The sequence below is a fragment of the Phalacrocorax aristotelis genome, chromosome 19, assembly GCF_949628215.1.
Source record: "Phalacrocorax aristotelis chromosome 19, bGulAri2.1, whole genome shotgun sequence".
Lineage (NCBI taxonomy): Eukaryota > Metazoa > Chordata > Aves > Suliformes > Phalacrocoracidae > Phalacrocorax > Phalacrocorax aristotelis.
Window position 1 is genome coordinate 5,942,918 of NC_134294.1, and position 18,168 is coordinate 5,961,085.

At 54.6% G+C, this 18,168-nt stretch overlaps 1 protein-coding gene across 4 annotated transcripts in view; it reads left to right on the plus strand.

The window, feature by feature from the left end:
* The first annotated feature begins 6,357 nt into the window (after window positions 1-6,357).
* Window positions 6,358-18,168, plus strand: part of LOC142066635 (tyrosine-protein phosphatase non-receptor type 11-like) — a 60,128-nt gene continuing 48,317 nt past the window's right edge. For 2 of the 4 annotated variants that reach the window (XM_075114371.1, XM_075114372.1), the window contains exon 1: window positions 6,358-6,469. In XM_075114371.1, coding sequence (XP_074970472.1) covers window positions 6,456-6,469 — 14 coding nt within the window. In that variant the 5' untranslated portion in view covers window positions 6,358-6,455. The remainder of the gene's footprint in view (window positions 6,470-18,168) is intronic. The other 2 variants (XM_075114374.1, XM_075114376.1) reach the window with 1 other exon arrangement.

The window sequence follows — 18,168 nt, forward strand, 5'->3', positions numbered from 1 at the left end:
CCTATTGCTTTTTTTTATTACTTTTGAACTCTGTGCCTCCCGCTTGCTGACTGGTGTGTGTCTGTCTCCTGCACAAATACCGTGTGAAGTCAAACCAGTATCTCCGTTACCTCCCTTAGAACCAGAGCGGCTTGTGCAGGAACCTGCTCTGTCTTCTAAACGCAGCCTCTTTCCAAATGCCAACCTCAATCCTATCTACCCCGTGTCTGCAGGAGGAAGACTCCTGTGTGGCTCTGCTTCCCCCCCTCTGTGGCCATCTGCCCTCTGAGTGGTTTCACCGATTCAAGTATCCGCTAGCCTTTCCTTCCCTGCCATGCATGCTTTTATCACCTCTTAGGTAGCGTTTTCAAAGGAGGCTCTGTATCCCACTGACATCGAGCCTTGTCAACAAGACAGAAGCGGTGCTTCTGTGGCCTGCTGCTCACTGATGGCAGCAGTTTCCCCTGGGTTTCACCCTCTGTAAGCTGAGGAGCCGTGGAAAGTCAGTCGCAAGCATGCAAGCAGGATGTGGTTTGAGACGTACCAGCGTCTTAAGTTCCTGCTCTCAACAGGCCTTCCTAATGGGGCCTTTCCACCTGGCCAGAGCCCTAGCTCTGTAATCTCTACAGCTTCATCTTTCTGCAAGAAAAGGTGGGAGGTGGAGAATTTTGTTCGATCGAGAGCTCATGTTCATCCAAGTGGTGTGAAGTGAGAAAAGAACGTGGGTTTCCTGCCATTTGGGAGGCAGCTAATTTAGCAAAACGAGTCATTTTGATATCCAGCGGTGATGCACATTTGATCGGTGTCTGCACCAGCTCAGTAGGAACCGGCTTTTCAATGGACAATGCGACGCCGAAGAGTCACAATGGGGAACAATGAGGCCAGTGTTTGAGCAGCCACAGGGGTTGCACAATTCACAACCGGGGCCGTGCTTTGCTCGAGATCAGCCTCCTGGTGCAGCATCTTCTTGACAATGACCTTATTATGCCACAACAAGCACGGACTTGCAAAGTCAGTACCTCTTTCAGAGGCGTTTTGCCAGCTTGCTGCAGAGCAGTAGGAGAAAAAGCCATGGTTGTCTTGGCCCGAAGGAAAAGCTGAGCTCTGGCAGCTGGATGGTGGTTTTTTTTTTTACTACAGGCTGGAAAAAACCCATTGTGAGGGGAAAGAGGAAGGAAAGAAGGACAGGAGCCACACTGGGGGCATCCTTGGGCAGGCAGCAAGCATGGCTCTGGGGAGTGGCCTGGCCATGCTTTCTGGCAGCCCGTGCTCTGAGGGCAGCGCGCTCAGCTCCCAGGAACACACCGTGTGCGCATCGAGCCTGACCGCCCAGTCTGCTCTCACGGGGAGCAAAGGCAATGAGGCTGTGTCATCCAGAAGGAGAGGGCAGTTGAGGTTGGATGGTCTTACCCGTCCTCAGCTTGCACTGGCACCCCTAGCCTCTGGGAACAGCTAACTCTGACAGCCAGCTGCGAGCCTCTCCCATGCCCAGGAGCTTCAGTCTGGGACTAAAAGCAGCTTGCTCCATTCTTAAGCCACTGAGCTGAGGCGTCAGCAGGACGGTGGGAAAGCTGATGGAGGGACCTGGGGGAAGCGAAGGGCAGCGCGTGTGTTGCTTTGGCGATCGTGTGAATGGTCTCACAGAGCTCTCCCATGGGCTGTTGCTCTGGTGTGTCACCTTTTAGAGCTGCACGCTTCCTGAGCTGGTTAGCGTGAAGTGAGAGACCGGTCAGCGTGCTGGTTCCTGAGGTTGTTGCTGCCAGGCTGGTGGGGGCTAGTCCTCCTGGAAGTAGCCTTACTCAGCACTTGTCAGGCCATGCCTGGAGCACTGTGTGCAGTTCTGGTCCCCGCTGTACAAAAAGGATGTGGACAGGCTGGAAGGGGTCCAGAGAAGGGCCACAAGGATGATCAGAGGACCGGGAAGCTGCCATATGAGGGTAGGCTGGGAGAGCTGGGTTTGTTCAGCCGTGAGAAAAGGAGGCTCAGAGGGGATCTCATCCCCATGTACCAGTACTTAAGGGGCAGCTACAAAAGAGATGGAGACTCCCTTTTTACACGGAGTCCCATGGAGAGGACAAGGGGGATGGACACAAGTTGCCCTTGGGGAGATTCTGATTGGACACGAGAGGGACATTTTTCACAGTGAGGACAGTCACCATTGGAATAATCTCCCCAGGGAAGGGGTTGGCTCGGCCACGTTGGACACTTTCAAGAGTCGCTGGACAGGGTGCTGGGCCGTCTTGTCTAGGCTGGGCTCTTCCCAGAAAGGTTGGGCTAGATGATCCCTGAGGTCCCTTCTCACCTGGGATTCTGTGACTCTGTGATTCTGTGAATACGGCAGATCAGACCTAAACCTCTAATGAGTGTTATTTGTGGCCGCCATCCCTTTCTCCTGTAGCCTGGGGTAATGGCTGTTAACAGATCTGGACTCCTTGGCTCCATGGCTGCTTGGCCTCATTTTGCAGTGTGTGTGGTGGGGGGCAGGAGCTGTGGATTTCTTCCCCTGCTCGGCTGCTGTCGCAGCCTGTGCCTCGGGCTGGTCGCTTTCACTGCCTGCACTGCGCTCTCCTACCTGCCAAAGCAGCGTAATGATCCATTACTCTGCTCTGTAACGTACCTCTGTGTCTCTGGCTGGGAAAACGTGATTATTCAGAGAAAAAACAGGCTGCAGTGTTTGTAAGTAGACAACCTGGCCCATGAACACGATCTTTCAGGCTCTTCATCAAAGCAGCCTGTCACAGGGTCTACAGTTCAGGGCTACGTAGATGCCCTGAATTTCAGGGTTTATGGAGCTCTTGCAGCTGTGGCTGGGAGTGCAAACGTCTTCCCAAAGCTGAGCACATGCAGTGGTTCTGGGCTGCCTGAACTGCCATCTCTCAGCTGGATGTAACGTGAGGGTCCTGGCCCCATGTGGACCTGAAGGAATGGGACTAGTTCCCAGTGTCTGGCCAAGGTGCACCTGAGGGAATTCCCTTCTGTCAGACTGGAATCCCAGTCGCTTCCTCTGCATTCCCAGCACCAGCTGTTGGAGAGCTATGCGATGTGGCTGTGTCCTGGTACCCAGCTATCCCGTCCCAGCCTGCAAATGGCAAAGCAAGCGTGTGAATCTGCTAATATCAATGAACCGCTCAGGAGGAAATTGTAAGTGACTTTGAGTAGCTCTGGGTGGGTGCTCCTCTGGATGAGTGACACAGCTGAAATGGCATCTTTATAGCGATCCTCACTGCAAACATTACAGGCACCTGGAAGCATTATTCCCAGAACTTAACATCTTCAGAGACACTCCCCATGGAGAGTCTGGTGTCTTAACCCAGTGATCAGCCTGGACACGGACACAAAGCCTTCTCCGGAGTCTCCTGTCCCATGTGACTGCTTCTCCCCTCCAGCGGCGGCCAGCATTTTGGTGGGATGTCACCAAAACGTTCTCACTGGGGACCTTCCGCCCTGTCCCCTGGGAATTCTCCAGCCCAGGCACACACTCTGCAGTTGAGAGACAAACATTATGCCTCCCCAGGGGCGTTCTCACTTTTCTTTGCTCCTAGACGTGCTGTCAGTATCGTCCTGGTAATTAGCATGTGGCATTTCCAGCCACTCTCCCACCCCTGTAGATATTCCCAGAAGGACATACAGATTAGAGCTAAAAAATGTGCTCTCCTCTGCCTGCAGCAGGAAATAGGGCTAGGGCAGCACCACCAGACTCCAGAGCTCCTGAGTAAGATGCCGAAACCCACTTTCTCCTGCTCTCTGGGCCAGCTATGCAGGATCCTGGCTGCTCCCCCATTCCTGGGGCACAAAGCAGAGCAGGTGCCTCCAGCCATCACCGGGCACCCAAAACACCTGTCCTTGCTGGGGGAAGTGTAGCAGGGTAGAGCCCAGCCACCATTAAAGCCTCTCCCAGCCAGCCACCAGCTGAGACTGGGCAGGTTAGAGAGCAGATGGGGTCACACAGACATCTAGCACGCCTGCTACTGTCACGGTGCATTTCTGTTGCAGCAGGTCCCCTGAGGGACAGGCACCATCCCAACACTGACAAAATGGGATGTTCTGGCTGCAGAGAGCTCCCAGGCCAGAGTCTAGAGTTCTCTGCTGGGTCTTTCCACGGGATCAAAGCATTCTAATGGCCAGGAGACAGGAGGGCTAAGGTCTCGCAGGAGGGGCCCGCCCATTTTCACCAGTTTACTGTGTCCCAGTAGCATAGTCTGGAAACCAGGATCTTACAAGAAGGGGGGCAATTGTTTTGATCTGTTTTTCACCAAGAAGCTGATCAGCCGTCCCCCCCGACCATGTGCATTGCGCTGAGAAGGGGTCTTGTTGCCCCCCCCACCGTACGAGACAGGCACACACAGAAGTCACAGTTCGGTCTCTCACAATGAAGTCTCAGTGCTGTGAAAGAAGGTCCCAGTAACTCGGAGCCTCGCTAGCAGGGGAAACGAGGAAGGAGAGGACAGGGGTCATTGTTATCAGGGTTGCTATTTGGCCTCTGTGGTCCTCGTTGCCCTGTGAGCAATCCAGTGGCATGCAGGAAAGCTATGCAACCCGCCAGTCCTCCTCACTGAGAAATGAGCTGGCTCTTGCTGCCAGCTCTCTGGGTATTCCCCGAATAGACACGGAATTTGCTGAGTCTTATTATAGTTATAAAACTGCTATTTTTGCCACTATGGATAGACTGGGGGCGGGGGAGGGGGGGCTTGCTGGCTGTATCCTGGCTTTTTCTCTCTCTTGGACAGCTGGCTTTGTTTTCTCACCCAGCATTCATGAAAGGTGCCAGATTCAGGGCATTTCTTTGGGTTAATTTCTATCTTTAATGGGAAGCAACATGTATTTGACGAGTTTGTTAAAGGCCTCCAAATTTACACTTCAGATGGCAAAATGTGGTCTATTTGTATAAAGCCTATAGCACACCTGACCCCAGCTGACCCCAGTGGAAGATTGGGGTGTCACCATCCCCATCTCACCATAGATATTGGGATGAGAGTGGGGAACCCCCTCCAGGGACATTGTGCCTTCCAGACTCCAAAGCAGCCCCTGAGCTGGGGTTGTTTAGGGATACCAGCAAACGTGGCTGAGCCTTGCCAGACTCAGATTCTCAGTGTCTGGTGGCTTGCTTCCTTCTCTTGGTAGCATGACTCTCCAGTCTTTGTGACCTCAACACCAAAATCTAGACCTTCAGTAGTGTTTGGGTATGGAGCGCTGTCTCAAATTGCTGCTGGTGTGAAATCTCACATGCTGTCAAGACTGTGGAGCTGCCTAGCGAGGAGCACGGATGTGTGGAGAGCGTGGTTACCAGCCTGGAGGGTGAAGGAGCGCTGGCACCAGAAGGGGGACGGCTCCAGGGAGGAGGGAAGAGGAGAGGCTGTGTGTTGCTTAAGTCTTATGAGGAGTGGCTGAGGGAGCTGGGGTTGTTTAATATGGAATCATAGACTCATGAAGGTTGGAAAAGACCTCCAGGATCATCAAGTCCGACCCCCAACCCCCCAGGCCTCCTAAACCATGGCCCCAAGTGCCACATCTACAAGTTTTTTGAACACCCCCAGGGATGGTGACTCCATCACCTCTCTGGTGGAGAAGCAGAGGCTGAGGGGAGACCTTATCACTCCCTACAACTAACTTAAAGGAGGTTGTAGTGAGGTGGGTGTTGGTCTCTTCTCCCAAGTTACTAGTGATTGGGTGAGAGGCAGTGGTTGAGCCAGGGGAGGTTTAGATTGGATATTAGGAAAAATGTCTTTACTGAAAGAGTGGTCAGACATTGGAACAGGCTGCTCAGAGGTGGGGGAGTCACCATCCCTAGGGGTGTTCAAAAACCTGTAGACATGGCACTTGGGGACATGGTTTAGGAGGCCTGGGGGTGTTGGGTTGGGGGTTGGACTTGGTGACCCTAGAGGACTTGATGGGACTGGACTCTTTTCAGTGGTGCCCAGCAACAGGCCAAGGGGCAACGGGCACAAGCTGGAATGCGGGAAGTTCCCCCTGAACAGGAGGACAAACCCCTTCCCTGTGCGGGTGCCAGAGCAGGGGCACAGGCTGCCCAGGGAGGGTGTGGGGTCCCTTCCCTGGGGACATTCACCCCCCGCCTGGACACGGCCCTGTGCCCCTGCTCTGGGGTGCCTGCTCCAGCAGGGGGTGGGACGGGGTGAGCTCAGAGGTCCCTTCCAGCCCCCACCACTCTGGGATTCGGTGTGACTTCTCCGGCCTCCGTGACTCCGCGATGCTTGCTCGGAGCCCGGTCGGGGTGTGCCATGCAGCCCGTGGCCGGGGGCGCTGCCGGGGTCCCGGGGCGCTGCCGGGGCGGGGGACGGAGCGGGGCCGGCGGGGCGCTGCGGGCCGGCGGCGGCGGCGGCGGCGGCGGGCGGGGCGGAGGGCGGGGATTCCCCCGCGTCACAGGGAGGGGTTTCCCCGCCGGCCCCGGGCCCGGGCGCCCCGCCGGTGCGGGCAGTCGGAGCGGGGAGCGGGGCCGCTGCGCGGAGCTCCGCGGAGCCATGACCTCCCGCAGGTAAGGACCGACCCGACCCCAACCCCGACCCGCGCTCGGTGGCCGCCGTCGGAGCACCCGCGGCTACCGGGCGCCTCCTCCTCGGGCACCGGCTCCGGTTCGAACCTCCCCGCCCCGCGGCGGGGCCGGAGCGGCCGCCCGTGCCCACCCGTGTCCGTGGGTAGGTGCTGCCGCCGGCAGCGCGGCGGGCGAGCGGCGCTCGGGGCGAGGAGCCCGTGCCGGAGTTGCAGCCCAGACACCTGCCCCGAGCCCCGGCCCTGCCTCCGGCCCCCGGCCCGCGGCCGCCCCGGGACCCTCCGCCGCAGGGCGCTCGGTGCCGGCGGGAGAAAGGCGCTGCCTTGAAGCCCCTCGTCTCAGCAGGCTCTGTAACCGGCGCTAGGGATGCTGAAGAGGGGATGGCAAAACGGGACCGAGCTTTAAAACTTGCTTGAAATATCTTTGTGGGCTGCGAGCTGGGAAAAAAAAAAAAAAAAAAAAGGATGCTTCGGTGCATCTGGTGTGGTGTTGGTGCCTCCCCCAGCTTCTCCCAAAGAAGCTGTTTCAAAGCTTCAGTCTCTTTTTCTCAGTGGTGGCAGGAGCCTGTGTGACTTGGGGACACCATCCCGTCTCGGTTTCTCCTCGGCTATGGTTTCCAAAGGGGTAAATAGTCGTCCGGTGGATGATCTCTTCCCGTGGCTCTTCGGGAACCAGCTCCAAGCACCAGGTCGCACACGTAGCTCCCGCCGGCAGCAGTGCAGAGGGGTTTCCCCATCGCTGGTTTGGGGGTTCTTGTCTGTCCTTTCACAGAGAGAGCCTTAAGGTGACCTGAAAAAGCGTTTGTTGCTATTAGAAGTCAAGTGTGTTTTGAAAAACCCTGAGAAGGGTGGTGGCCGGGGAGCCGCCGTACAGCTGACGGTCACTTCAAGCCGAGAAATGGGATCGGTTACAGGACAGGGAGTGCTTGTTTGGTGTCGGTGCAGGACCGAACACTGGCAGGTCACGAGTGGGGTTTTTGCAACCATCTCTTGGACGTGCAGGAACTCCAGATTCTCCTCACACGCATTCCTGCAACGCCAGGATCCTGGGAGTTGTTTGGTTTATGGTTCTTTGGGTCTCTTCTTGCCATCCAGCGCTGGCTGTCTCTCTTGTACAAGTGCTGAGCTGTGTTTTGTGAGTGCCTGATTCAAAGCGTGCAGAAGTTTAGGAAGAGGCAGTGCTCACCTGGGCGGCGTCACATTAAGTTACGAAACATGCTTGCTGATGGGTGATGGAGTGTAAAGCAGAGGGCTGGGACTTGGGGCCCCTGGATTTTATTCTTGGCTCTGGTAGTGCTCTCAGTGCCCACAGGCAAGTCAATATTTGTCTACGGTACCTATACCTTGCTAGCTCCACCCTGTCGGGCAGTTACCTAGGGCAGCAGACTGCTAGAGACAGCAAAATGGTTGTAATGCTGCTGCCAGCTCAGCCCTTGCAGGAGTCCTGAGGAACCTGGCGAGCTGGTAGTACTGCTGCTGGGAAGAGGTCAGGGCTGTGTGGATTGGCATTTGTATTGGGGATTGATTGCTCCCAGCCTCTGTTGCCCCCACCCTTTCCACCTGTGCGCTGGAGCGCTGGATTTGCTGCTCCCTGGTTCTGTAACACTGCTCAGGTCCTTTTTTCCCCCCCACGTTGTGGCAAGACTGGCTTGGCCCCAGCCTTTCTTCTCTTGCCTAGCAACATGTAGGGTGCCCACCAGATTTGTATGGCATCTTTCTCTTCTGCCTGAACCCCTGGCCGATGCTGTTCTCCCTCTGGCTCAAAGCATGGCCTGGCTCTGCCCAGGTGGATCCACTGAGATCACGACCTATGCTGGTGGAGTGTTGAGAGACTCGAGCAGTCCCTCAGGAGGGATGGTCCCTGCAAGGCCCAACTGAAGTACGAAACAGTGGATCCTTTGCGTACTGTCACCATCCTACCTGCATCCTTTCTTGCAGGTCGTTCAGGCTTGCCTGGGAACCCTTGGAATTAAGGGCACTTTGGCATTAATGGGCTTACGGGCCGACTACAAAGGCTGGCAGTGTGGAGCTGCTGAAAGCTGATGTAGAGCTGGCCTGTTGTGTTGAAAGAAGCAGGGGGATCTGCAAGGACGTCATTTCTCGGTAGCTCCCTTTCAACGGAGGTGCTGATTCCTCTCTTCAGGGACCACCTCTGTGGCTGCGTATTCGCTTTGCGTCAGTGGGCGGCGGTGAGGCTGTCACCAGCTGGAAATGCTGGGAGCTGGCGTGGGTACAAGTGTGATGGTGGACTGGCACTCAGGTTTGGAGTGTGCATGGCCTGCCGTGACTGTCCCCCTGCCACAGCACTGTCCCGTGGCTGCAAGGTGGGATGCTCTGGGTGATGCAGTCGAGCTTTCAAGAGGATCTGCTGGGACTGAAGGATGCTGCATTCCTTTCTGCCCTGGCGTAGGGGCAAGATAATACGGATGACTGAATCAGGCGAATGGCTTCAGGAGTGGGCGTGGTGGGCCACAAGCCTCTGGGGGAAGAGTGACATATCTAATCACCCAAGGGTTATTTTTTGCCCTCACTCCTGTTCCTGGGCTGTGTGACTCTACCAGTGTGAGCGCTGTTTGGATAAGCACGTGCCTCTTAACAACTGGTGCTCTCTAAGAGAGACTCGGGGGAAGCACAGGCTTATATGAGTGCTGGGACCAGTAACACTGATGCTGAGTGTTGGACACTGCTTAATGCCTCTCCTCCTGCCTGCATGGGAGTGTATCTGTGGAGGGACTGGGAGGAGATGGGGTGACTCCCCAGCTGAGAGGAACAGCTTTACCCTAGGGCACCTAGGATACTCGTGTGTGCTAATTCTTTTCCAAGGAGGCACGTGGAAGGGGAAATAAGCCTCTTTGTGGGTGTTTGACTTGTTTGGTAAGCTCTTCTAGCGGCCATTCGGTGTTGTGGGGAGAGGCATCGAGGACTGGTAGATGCTGGTCACTGTGCTTATGACCTTCTGAAAGGCCATGCTGGTGAGCTCAGGGGCCCAGCCTGGAAAGCAGCGGCCGTGTGGCAGTGTGGGGGTGTGCGCACACGTGTGATGTGAGGGAGGATCAAGCCCTGTTGTAGAAATAAAACAAATTTTTTTGCCGTCAGCCTAAACCACAAAGCTGTTGCAAGTACTGAGCTCCAGGCTGCTGCCAGGGCCTTATTGCATTATTTCTTAAAAACAGCTTGTTGAAAGAATGACCGTTTCTTTCCCTCTCCCAGCTTTACTGGCATGTGACCCATCAACTGCAGGAAAGGCTTGGAGGTCAGGGATGTATCACCGCCCAGGCAAGGACACAGAAATCACGGTTCTTCTAGAACAGTGAGAGCCTGGGAATCTAAGAGTAACTGCTGCCCTTCTTCTGCTCTGGTGCTTACATCTGCTTGGCTGCGATTAGAGGCCTTTTGCTGTGGCGTAGAGATCTTGGTGGATAAACCTCGCATCCCCATTACTGACGAGTGGCTTGCAGATCCCAGATGCCCTCTTTCTTTTCCTAGAAAGGAGTTGCTCAGTATCTAGAGCACTTGGGAGGTGGCAGCTGGCTTGTGTGTTGCCCTTGTCTGTGGGGCAGGCTTTTTTCTTTACAGCCAGGTTTCCTGGGACGCTGTGGCTGGGAGGAAGGGAAAGTCTGGAGGAAAAGAGTACATGCCAGCTTCTGGAGCCTGGTTGTCTCCAAAGCCTGGGGGATTCAGTTCTGCAGGACTCAGTGCTGAGTGGTGCTGCCACAGAATTGGAGCCTGTGTGTGATAGATCACGGAGGCCCTTTCCCTTGTTGCTCTCTGTACTGTGGTTCTGGCACTCTGAGCATTGCTACCACTGGTGAAGCTGGTCCCAGTGTGGAGCAGACAGTTCCTCCTCTTTCCTGCCTGTGCATGTATGAGAGAAGCCTTCCCTCTTGGCTCCAAGGGCTTGGGTGGTGGTGAAACCGTGCTGTCAGCTCTAGGGCCATCACGGCCCCGCGTGTGTTAGCCAGCAGCCGTGATTGTGCAGAACCCCCTTTGGCTACTGATCTCCCCGTACGCAGAGTGGGCTGGAGAGATGCTGCCTTGCAGCACTGTGAGCGGGAAACTGCCCCTGGAAGGGAACACTGAGACTGAAAGGACCAAGTTTCCAGTTTTTGGGCCAATGAATGAGCAGGCTGATGGTGGCGGGGGGATCGGTACTCTGGTGACGTGCTTCCATTTCTGTCGCAGGCTTGACAAAGAGCTGCTGAGTGGTATCCCACATCCAGAGCTGAGTACATTTGTTTGACAACTTTTTCCCTGCATTCAGATGAACCTTTTTAAAATTCAGTCTACTGCTTAGCTGAATTACTTTATCCACAATGATTTTATGGCACATTGTGGGTGGTTCCCTTTGAAGTCTTGGATTGCTTGTAATTACTAGCATAAGCAGGGCTGCTGCAACCACCAGTGTGGGAAGCAGTGGCTGCTCCAGCGTGGCTGATAAGTCAGGATTGGCCAAAATCCAGCATATGCTTTCTCCAAGATGGTTTACCACGCTTGTGCAGGCCATGTTGCTGCGCATATGAGGCATCAAGTGCATCCAGCTGGATCCTGAAACCTTGCTTGCTGTCCAGCCTTGAGTAACTGCTGCAGTGACGGGAAATACAATGCCAGTCCCCTGACCAGCTGAGCAGCCTGTGGTCCCAGCTTTCTCATTCTCTTTACCAGTGAGAAAACACATGCTTCCTGTGCTGAATCCAAATATAAATATTAACCTTAAGTATTTGCAATAGCTGCTTACTTTGGCAACTTGGGTGGTGGTGGGGATGTGGTAATTTCTGGTCCAGGAAGCAAAACCAGGTCAGTGTTTTGGCATCTTGGATATTCATCAACAACACATCATGGGCAGAGCTTAGGGCAACGGTGGCTGGAACCAAGACGATTGCGGATCTCGCTGGCGGGAGCGTGCTCAAGCCCACGGCTGCTGTGTCTCTGAAGTGCAGGCCCTGAGTGGTAAGCTGAGAAATGTCCTCCGGCAATTTTCTGCGAGCTGTTAATTTCCATCTCTTCAGGCAGTACTTCAGCGCTTGGCTCTGGAGCTGCCTTGTGCTCAGCTCCAGCACGAAAAGGGTCAGTCAGCCCGGGCAGCCGGAGACAGGTCACAGCAGCAGCTTGGATTCACACCCTGCCTTCCTTTGCAGTGGCTTGCTCACATGAGCAGGCTTCACGAGACCTTCCCAGCAAGGCAGCTGGTGCCTTTTGCTTCCCTCCTTTGCTGTTGCTGCACCCGAACCTCGGCTCAGATTTTCCCCGATCTTCTCTCTCTGGCCAGGCTGTATGAAGATGACTTTGGACCCAGGCTCTGTTAGCAGCAGTACAGGAGGATCAAAGCTCCAAGGCTTTCGTGCTACTGTGTGCTGAGACTGCCTAGACACTCTCTGCCGGGTCAAGTGGGGAGGTGAGAGATGGGAAATGCAGGGAAAGGAGGAGACGTGCTTTTACACCAGGCTTTACTCTGGTAAATGAGGACGACAACATTGGCAGCAACTTAAATTACGCTTTGATTCCAAGCCCCCAGCCTACTCTTTATTTCCAGATAGAGCGAGTTCCTTACTGCAGGTCATAAAATGCATAAATACACTGTTGTCTCCTGTTTTCCAGAGAGGGAATAAGAATTGTTAAAGGCCTCACTCAAAGACGGAACACTAGCCTTGCCTAGGAGAGGTTTTTGGATCAGGCCTCCGGTGATTTTCCAGTATCCTATGGTTTCCCCGAAGGCAGAGTGAGCTGCTCTCGTTATGGTCCCGAGACAAACGTAGCGCTCTCGGCCCTGGAACACATGTCTTGGATGCAGCTGTACCTCTGCTGCGGGCTGCCAAGGAGAATTCCTCGCCGTCTGCAGTGGCAGGGTAAGGCAAAGAGCACCGAAGAGGAAGCCAGTCTTCCAGCTCGTACTGCCAAAGCTATATTGAGGGTGAGTTTCCTTTGTGGCTGGGTGGTACCGGAGCTGGTCGCTGCTCCTTCCAGCAGGGTTTAAATTAATTGGATTTCTAGGAGATGCTTCTTCTCAGGAGCCTCGGAGGCACCTGAATGAATGAATCGGAGCTTTGTGCTCCAGCGAAGCGGCGGAGCTCTGCCAGCGGAGCAGCAGCAGCCAGCTGGACTCTCCCGGGTGTCCGGGTGCGGGTCTCGCTCGGCGTGGAGCTGCGTAACTGCTGCGAGCGAGCCAGCAGGCGTGGGGAAGGCTGATCCCAGTGCCCCCAGCACCTGACCTGCCCCCCCCAGCGAGAGCCTTCTCCCCCAAGGACAGCTCAGCTGGCCAAGGCACGCGTTGGGAGCCCAGCAGAAGCGTGCCTGTGGCTTTGCGGCTGGGAGCTGCTGCTCCTTGGAAAGGGGAACCGAGCTCGGTGCCTCTAGCACTGCCACAGAACGCCTGGCTCATGCGTCAGCCCCAAAGCCCAGCTGGAGATGCTTCTTGGTGTGCAAAAAGGTGGGTGTTGGCCCTTCCTTCTGCTCAGCAAGGCAAACCCTGCACTCCTGGAGCTTTTCCCAGAGTCTGGCTTTTCATGTTGACTGTTACATGCTGGATCTCTTGGTGACTCCATTTAAAGCAGTTGGAGGGAAAGTTTGTTTTCTTTAATGGGGGCTGTGACCTATTCCTCAATCTGAAAAGGACTGGCCTAGCCAGAGGGCTCCTTCCTCCCTGGTGCCAGTCACTCCATGAGCAAACCAGCAGCCTGGTCCCTCTTAAGGAGGGTCCTATGAGTGGGGAATTGGAGCTGAGAGCTTCTCTGTTCCCAGCTGGGTCACTGGTTTAGTGCCTATGTCCATAGTGTCTTTGTGGTGTTCACCTTCCCACCCTCGCAGTGCAGATGCCCTTTAATTCCCAAATGGCTTACTAAAAACTTATTTCCCAAATGCTGACATTCATTTGGGTTTCCATCTCTGCCCTGAGGGATGAACAGAGCTAACACCTATTTCCAAGCTAAGAACAAGCCCCTGCCCTCTGAGGGAGGTGGGGGGGAGAAGTACTCCTAAGGCTGCAGTTCTTTAAGCATTGATTAATACTTTTTCTGCAGTAGGAATTGATTTATTTTGTTGCTTTTTCACTGCCTTGACCAAAAGCAGTGGCTTAAGCACTTGCTACCTTGTGAGTGGTGGGGAGGGATGGAAAGTGGCTCCTGCAGCGCAATTGCATGTTCCAGGAAATGTGCATAGGATGGGGCCTAATCAGATTATGGAGCTGGTCTGTTTGCAGGCTTCCTGCATGAGTCTGAAGGGAAGAAGGAAATTCTTTGCATGAAACCAAGCTGGAAATCAGGAACTGTGTGCTTCCTGCATATGCGTTTTTTTTCTGCAAATAGCTCATGCTGCTGCTTGTATCAATGGTGCTCTCCAGAGAGCGAGTACTGCCTGCCTGCAGTGGCTGAGGGATGCACTTAGAAGAGAGGTACGCTTCAGCATCTCCTCCTGGGCTTTCTGAGCTGCTGCTCTCCTGTAGCAGATGCTGTGGCTGTCACAGGTGTCCCAGGCAGGTCCCATGTGGAAAAGATGTTGCTGAGATCCAGCTGCAGTAAAAGCATCTGTCAGGTAGTCTGGGAGCGTGTGACTGTGAGTATCAGGCTTTCGGGCCTTGGGGGAACCAGGGGGCTCTACCTTGCAGCCCCCCTTGGCTCCTTGTTGGAGGAGGTTTTCTGCGTCAAGTCCCAGTTGTTTCCACGTGGACAAGAGAAACAGATGAGCCTCATCCTCTGCTGCATCTTCTTTGAAATGCCCTTGTGGTTGTTAACGATGGGATGTTCTCAGTGTCTTCATATTGCAGCCCCAGCCCTTCTGCTCTGCTCTGCTCTGCTCTGTCTGTCTGCCCCCTCAATCTGTCCTGCAGAACGGGCTGCAGGGCCTCCGTGGACCCCTGTGTTGGGAGACAGATGAGCTCTGTTCTGCCCCCATCGCCGGGGGCAGTGAGCAGGCACCCTAATAAGTGCCTCGAGGAGGAGGTCACCTGGTCCAGCGGGGGCTGCTGGCACCCGTGTGCATGCCCAGGGCGAATCACAGCACCGTTCTGCAGAGCCCCCCTTGCGAGGGCTCAGGGCTGGGGAAGCCTCTCACAGCAAGGAGTGATTAATTTTATCTTGCTTGTTGCAGCTTCTTGGTGTTGAAAGAAGCACTGGGGGAGGAGAGGGTGAGCTGAATTTTCTAGTTGGGCTGGTGTTGGCTGCAGCTGTTCTGATTACTTTATCAGGTGAAGAGGCTGTCTCGTAGCAAGTATCTACTCAAGGTTTCCCGGGCACAAAGCTGCTGGGGGTGGTTCCCAGCCTGTACTTGCTGTGGCTGGTGTTTCTCGATCTCCCCAAGGACAGTGCAAGCACAGATGTGGGACTGCTGGCTGACCTGGGAGAAGAGGCACCAACAGCAGGGAGAGGGACGTGCCAAATGCAGGCGGTCTCAGTGCGCACCTCCACGCGGCCCCTCTCATGCACAGAGGTGGGGTTGCTGTGCAGGTTTCCAGCACCTTTGGCAGTACCCCCTGCTGCCATGCTGAAGCAGGCCGGGTTCTCAGTTTCTTCCTGCAGTCCAGGCAATCTTTATGCCTCGGTGTCACCTTTTGTATTATCTGGGGAAGAACGTGTGCTGTTGATTCACAAGGGCCTTTCGTGCAACGCCATCCTTTCCCTTTTCTCATCCAGCTGAGCAAGATAGCCTGTGCCCTTAGGATAATAAGGTCTGGAAATTCCCCCCCATTCCCAATGTACAGTCATTAGATTTATCTGGATAGTGCCATGATACTCACATTTGTTTAGCTGTCTGCCAATCTCCTGTGGGTGCTACAACAAAGATTTTTTTTCACTTAAATATATTTCTGGCTTGCAATAGCCCACACCAGAACAGGTAGATAGGAAGAAGCTTCTCTTGGTGAGCAGATGCTAAACAAGAGATCTGCCGCTCTGTACTGGGATGGAGGAGGGCTGTGTGCGAGTGGAGAACCGGCTGTCCAGAGCTGGCAGGAGGAGAGAGGCGTGTCCTCCATCTGCTGGGGGGAGTCAGCTGGGCCAGAGGGCCCTTCTCTGTACCGGGACACGGTCGCCTGTCCCACTGGGCTGCAGCTTGCTTCTAGGCTGGGCTGCTCCCTCGCTCTGGCCCTGCAGTGTCAAAGCTGAGCCTAAGGCTGCAAACTGCAGTTCACATCTGCAGTGCCTAAGTGAATGCGGCTTTCCGCCCCCCCAACACTTGATATGTTTTGAAAGTTCCCTTTTTGGCCAGACTGAACGTACCAGTTAGCTTTCAAGGGAACTGTTTTGCGCCGTCCCCAGCTATTTTAACCCAAGGGAGGGAGGAGCTGATGGAGGGCAGCCTGCGCAGCACACCCAGGAGATGGTTCGCTTTCCCCCCCATTGCCCTGTGCTCCCTCCAGGGTGGCACAGCTGTGCCAGCCAGGGCCTTTGGGCCCCCCCCTTTTCCACCCTGCTGTGAAAACCCCATTTCTTTTTTGTTTCCTTCTGGGGTGCAGCTCGCCTCTGTCAGAGTGTGAGCTAATAAAGGCAGCAGGGCTGAGCAGCTCGGGCGCTCTGACTTGATGCTGAGACGGGTTTGAGGAGATGGGCGCTGTGGGTGCCTGGAGGGTGTAAAATGGCAGTGGTTGGATCGACAAAACAATGGTAAAAGACCTGCCTTAAAAATATGAATAGGACACAGGGCAAGAGATTGGAACACGCAAGTTCCCCGCTGCTCCAAAGAGTTTTTAAAATATTTTTAAAAATTGAGCGATTCCGGTCGGAGAAACTGAGGGAAGACCTGCCTGCAGTGACAGGGGAGTAAGGAATTAGCGGCATCACCAGCCGTTGGGCTCTCTGTTAGATGCTACCTCCAGGGTAACCATGAGGTTACGCACAGCCTAGGACTTTGTTAGTTGCTCCAGCCATGGTTTGCTGCGGCTTGTCGTTCCCCTCTGCAGCCCGTCACGCTGGGCACATGTGACAGAGGGAAACAGCCAGCTTGGACAGTCTTGGGAGTTGGGGTAACTATGAATACTTGACGTAGGCAGAGAAGAGCCCATCCCTCGGGACACGTTGTTTGGCCTTGGGGATTTCAAGAGGGTGGGAAAGTGACAAAGATTTAATTTCAAAACCACAAAAAAATCCCTCTTCACACCCTTGAGCAGCATCCCTACCATGTAAGGTAGTTGCCAGGGCTATATTTGTCCTTGGTTTGCTTTTTGGGGTAGTTTGTTTGTTTGTTTGTTTGTTCCCACCCTCCCCTTCCTCCCACCCTCCTGAAATATTTCCATCAGTCTCCTCTCTAAGAAGTGTAACAAGCCCTGCCACTGATTAAATTCTAAATATAGCTGTGGTATTTTTTTTCTCTCCAATTCTTCATGATGTATCTAAGTAAAAAATAGCGTTGGCGACTCTTCAAAGGGGATATGGGCCTGTTATGGGCTATATTTTTGTCTTGTCACCCTGCCCGGGTCCAAAATAAACCTCCTCATTTTTAATTAGCTCGTCAGGTTATATAATCCTGAAAGCTGAGGATTTCTGGGCTCGGCAAGAAGGCACGTGACGCCGTGGGCTCGGGCAGATCACGGCAGGCAAAGGTGGCGTGTCGGGGTAGGGGCGACACAGCAGGAATCTCCTCTCCTCCTGCTGGCCCCGATGCCAAGTGGGAGGGAGCTGCCTGGGGAAGCCAAGATGCTGCAGCATAAGGCCACCCGCCTGGTCCCTCTCGTCCTGGGCTCCGCTCTTGCCTTGCTTCCTTATTGCCTTATTTATTTATTTTGTTGCATTACTCAGAGAGAAACCTGCTGAATGAGGGAGGGCCTGGTTAGCCATGGGCTCCTTGGCTGTCTGTGTTGCTTGGGGGCTGGTTTTGGTTTTCCTCTGCTCCTGGGAGAATGGGTCAGGGGTTTTCTGCCCTTGGCATTATCCTAACAGTAAGTTGTTTTACTCCGGGTGCACATATGTTTTCCCATAGCCCAGGTCTGAATGCTTAAGCATTATCCTGCTCCCATCGTCCAACATGAAGGGTGAGAGCCAAATGATTCCCTCTGCCTGGTGCTGTAAGGTGCTGGACTGTTCAGCGCCGCTGCTGCTTTACTTGCCCTGGAGCGCCAGCCGTCGTGAGCACTGCTGCTGTAGAAAGTGGCCACCCTTGTGGTTCACACGTGGGAGCCTGACTGACTCTTCAGGTTCTCGTACTCACAATGACCCTGGTCACCCAGGGTGGGGAGATCCCCTCACACGAGCGTCCGGCAGCCTTCTGCTCTTTGAGTGCTTCCCTGCCCTTACCAAAGTGGTCCACCCCAAGCTTCTCTTCAACCTCTCTGGACAGACAGCCCAGAAAATGAGCAGGCCGTGCAAGGGAGCAGCGCATGTTTGCTCTACGCAGCTTTAAAAACTTTCTAACCACCAGATGGAGCAAAGAAACTTAAAACCACGGCCGACACTTTGGCCAGGGACTGCCATTGGGCACTGAGGTGTAACCACTGCCCTGTGGGCAGCTGCTGGACCTGCACCTTGCCAGGCTTTGCATTGACTTCCTTCTCTCCAGCCTTTCCCTGGAGCGGGAAGAAAGCAGGCCTCAGGGTTGTCCTGGGGCTGTCTTGGCAAGATGGCAGGTAAGTGCAGCTGCTGGTGCATTGCAAGCCTGCTCCTTGCCCTTCGGTGATAACCTGCCGCACAGATTGCGGTTCCCACTCCCTGGCACGTCTTTAGTCTTTAGAATGTGCTGCAGCAGCAATGCCCGTTTGCTCCTCGA